At 59.6% G+C, this 4,046-nt stretch overlaps 1 protein-coding gene across 1 annotated transcript in view; it reads right to left on the reverse strand.

The window, feature by feature from the left end:
• Positions 1 to 46: 46 nt before the first annotated feature.
• The window catches only part of NAV1 (neuron navigator 1), a gene marked incomplete at its 5' end in the record, with an annotated part of 12,949 nt that continues 8,949 nt past the window's right edge, over positions 47 to 4,046 (reverse strand). Inside the window, 12 exon segments of the mRNA XM_009696651.1 lie at positions 47 to 142; positions 743 to 940; positions 1,189 to 1,307; positions 1,824 to 2,020; positions 2,294 to 2,365; positions 2,559 to 2,713; positions 2,821 to 3,056; positions 3,155 to 3,247; positions 3,250 to 3,298; positions 3,466 to 3,561; positions 3,688 to 3,785; positions 4,004 to 4,046. The exon segment at positions 4,004 to 4,046 is cut by the window's right edge and continues 147 nt beyond it. Of these exon segments, the coding sequence (XP_009694953.1) occupies positions 47 to 142; positions 743 to 940; positions 1,189 to 1,307; positions 1,824 to 2,020; positions 2,294 to 2,365; positions 2,559 to 2,713; positions 2,821 to 3,056; positions 3,155 to 3,247; positions 3,250 to 3,298; positions 3,466 to 3,561; positions 3,688 to 3,785; positions 4,004 to 4,046 (1,452 nt within the window).

Consider the following 4,046-nt stretch of genomic DNA (forward strand, 5'->3'; position numbering starts at 1 on the left):
GCGGTGGCTGGCGGCTCCCCTCCCCCTGGGCCGGCATGTCCGGGCCTCACAGAGTCGACTGCAGGTCGGGATCCACCATGGTCTCACGGTCCGGAGACTCGATGTAGTTGGCAGCTTCCTGGAGCTTCAGCAGCATGGCCATCTGCGGGGAGAGGAGCATGGCACCAAGCCCGAGAAGGACGAGAGGTCGGTGGATGCCCTGGGGAAGCCAAGGCCCTCCCCATACACACCAGTCACCCCAAGAAGCTCCTTAGAGGGTAAACTAAAGCCCAGAGACGCTACAAAATCGCTCCCCATCACCAGTATCTGGCCTTGGGCACAGCTGGGATGCTCAAGCGTGAGCGTGCCAAAGCAGGGCCAGGGAGACAAACCCCAGCACATCAACTGGCATCGTCTGTGGCAGCCTGTTGTCTGCTAGTAGCCTCTCTGGGTGACACACCAGGACATTTACGTGCAAGCCCCAGTCCGTGCATACCCATGTGTGGCTCTGTGTGCAGATATGATGCCTCATGGAACGTCACACCATGCCTGTTTGCTGGCACATCACAAAGTGCCTTGGTGTGCAGCCTGCCTGCCAGTGCCACCATCCCGCACCCACTGCTCCTCCCAGGAGCGCAAAATGTTTCTGCATTCTCAAATTTTACACCGAAAAAAAACTGGGAAAGCAAAGCTCCACCTGGCTCTCCTCTCTCTGCCAGCACACCCAGCCCACCTCCCAGTGCCCGGCGCAGCAGGGCCATACCAGAGGGTCCGAGTCCAGGGAGCTGGGTGTTGTGTCTTTGACGGTGCGCTCCTCGGGAGGGGAAACGGTGCTGTGGGGCCCGATGGTGGGTGGGGGCAGGTGGTACAGCTTGGACTGGTCCTGCTGCGCTGACGGCCAGGGCAGGGTGTCCCGCACCCACTCCACGGGGTCCTCCCAGGCTGCCTTCTGCCCGTGGACCTGCAGGCAAGGAGCAAGCGGCAGCCCTTCTTCAGCACGTGCCAGAGCTGGCGATGTGGTATCCTGAACCCCTCCAAGGACAACACTATGTCCCATTGCGGCCACAGGGAAGGGCAGGGACTGACAGAGATGTCACTTGTGCCCAAAATCTCAGCACCTTCCCTCTCCCCACCCCATTAGACTGCTGCATCAGCATGTCCCCAAGCACTGCTGGTTTGCATTCCCATACGCCAGGCAGCTCTGGGTACCTTGAGCCCATCTTTTGCCCCCTCCTGCAGGTAAGGTATGATGGAGTTGTTCCACAGGTCGATGAACCAGGTCCGGAAATCCTCAATTCCAATGGGGCAGGACAGGAAGAAGCAGGGACCTGCGAGGGGAAGGCAGTGAGTGAAAATGAGAGCTGGATCCCTCTGCTCCAGTCACTGTCCCCATGGAAGCACAGCACCAAGCCTGGCTGCTCAGGATGCCCTGGGCTCAACCACCTCCCGGGCGCAGAGTCCGGGCAGCATCTGCCTGACACGCACAGACAGAAAGCAAGCTCTCAGGTAAATAATGGGGCTGTTAAGTTCAGTCTACCCCCCTAAAAGCATGGTGAGGCAACGGGAGACCTGCCTGGGAAAACACGGCTCTTCTGTGCCCAAGGAAGGGTGCCAGTAAGACAGACAGCCTTGGCTGACACCACAGTGACAGCTCCTGCAGGGCACAGGACAAATGCCACCCAGGGAAGAGCAAAACCGGTGTGCATCGCCCATTGGCTTTTGGTTGCGTGGGACTAGGGGACACAGGGCAGCACATCAGCTCCCCAAACTCCTTTGGGAGGGTTTTTCCCCAGTCCCTGAGGGTTCTCAGCAGTGCAAGGTAGAGGTGTGTGGCAAGGCCGTACCGATGAGGAAGTCAGAGGTGCTGTGTTTCTCCAGGAAAGTGTGCAAGTGGTACCAGAGCTTGGGCACCCAGTCCAGCACACGCAGCAGCTCCTCCTTGTTGGCGTTGACGTCCGTGTCTGACTCCAGCAGCTTCCGCCGCAGGTAGCGCACCAGGAAGCCATTGGCTGGCTCCACATTATTCGAGAAGGTCAGCATCCTGGGGGAAAGACTTGGGTGTTCAGGGCTGGGTCTCCACACAAGCTGCCCTGATCCTCAGCCCCCTTGGGGGACCTTCTGGCACCCTCACACTGCACGCACCCAACGTTGGGGTATCAGGTCCTTCCAGGATGGCAGGGACAGGCCTGGAGCTCAGTCCTTATCAGGGTCCCCAACCACGGGATGTGTCCCCAGGACTGCCCAGGGGCAGGAGTGATGGCCTCTGCCCCTCCCAACCCCACGGGGATGGTCACCAGGGATGTACAATTCCCACCTGAAGCTGAGATGGAGGCCATGGTTTGGGGTCATCTTCACAGGCTGGTTGGTGGTCCCAATGATGTAGGGGCTGAGTGAGTGACAGAGAGAGATGAGATCCATGAGAAAAAGCACCCTGCATCACCCCTGCCTGATCTGAGCAGAGCAGACATGCACCGCTGTGCAGTCTCATCTCCGCAAGCCCAGGGATCTTGCCAAGAGCAGCGGGGAGCACGCACGTGCCCGAGAGACTGCGTCGGAGGAGGGTGCAGTGGGGGTCTCACCATTTGTGGTACTTGCAGGTGAGCGCGCCGTTGACGAGCTCGCTGATGGAGCCTGCCTCGCTGAGGTCATCCAGGAGGATCACCAGCGGCACATCCGCCATGCCCGTCTCCCGGTCGATCTGGTTGGCCAAGTTGGAGAGGTACAGCTGCAGGTCCTGCAATAAATGGGTCGGGTGTCGCATGTGGGGCTGTGGCATGGCTGCCAACAGGGCCCGCAGCACCAGTGCCACCTGGGACTCTTCTGGCTGCTGGGTACCCTCACCTTGCAGGACTGCTGGTGCATGTTGAAGGTGCTGACAATGCCCTCGGTGACATCTCGACCCGAGCGCTCGACCAGGTACTCGGCCAGGCGGTTGGTCAGGTAGGTCTTGCCAGTGCCGCTAGGTCCCGAAAGGATGAGCCGCCGGTGCTTCAGCAGCAGGCTGATGTAATGCTGCATCATGGGCTTGGGGATGAGTGTCTCAAACACCAGGCTGTCCACGCACTTCTCCTTCAAGCCTGCAAGCACGGAAAGGCTGAGGGTCCTGCTCACACCCCAGAACACTGTGAGACAGAGGGAAGATGGGACAGTGACAGAGCCTCTCTGCCACACTGACCTTTGAGTGTCACAACGATGCTGGTCAGGCCCCGGCGACACAGCGGCAGCTCTGGTGGCTCTGTGTCCAGGACCCGTTTGATGTGGCTGATGACTCGGTGCTGAGTCCCAGCGTGGAAGCAGGATCCATCTTGGTGATGTAATCCTACGTGGACAAGGACGGGGCTGTAAATGCCCCTGAGGGCTGGCAGGGAGCAAGTGGTGCTCAGCAACCCTAAGAGACCCCGCTAAGGACCTGGGCCAGGGAGCATCAGGCATGGCAGAGTAGTTTTAAGAGGATGGTTCTCAAAAGAGGGGTCCTCATGCTCCTACCTTGAAGACCTGGCAGACAGCCTCATCCAGCATCTTCCAGTCCACCTTCCCGCTCACCTTGGTCCAGCCCAGGAAAAACTCCTGCTGCTTGAGGTCCTAGGAGCCAAGGCAGAGGTGTGCAGCATTGGAGCACATCATCCAGCCCTGGAGAGGCATTCTCTGCCCCTTGTCCAGGGCCACAGCACTGGGACAGGTCAGGCTCTCCATACATCCCACACTTACTCCCTTGATGATGTGCTGGGGCGGCATGCGCACCACAATTCGCAGCATCAGCTCATCTTTCTGGGTGCCAGCACTGACAGCGTCCATAGGGGACACATCTAGGGACGAAGCAGTGAGGTTGTGCCACCATGGAGAGCCAAGGCACCGGGCCGGATCATGCCCAGCCTTAGTGAAATCCTGTTGTGGCTGATCATGGCACTGGCGGCACAACAGATCCCCATGCACAGCTGCCTCCAGGTGAGCAGCAGCACATTCCCACCACACACACGTCTCTGCCCAGTCCTTCCCCATCTGCCAGCAGCTCTGTCATCCCTACCTGCATCCCCCAGGCTGGGGCTGAAGGCATGGCCGAGGGTGAG

This window comes from Cariama cristata, unplaced genomic scaffold (genome assembly GCF_000690535.1).
Source record: "Cariama cristata isolate BGI_N322 unplaced genomic scaffold, ASM69053v1 scaffold34223, whole genome shotgun sequence".
NCBI lineage: Eukaryota > Metazoa > Chordata > Aves > Cariamiformes > Cariamidae > Cariama > Cariama cristata.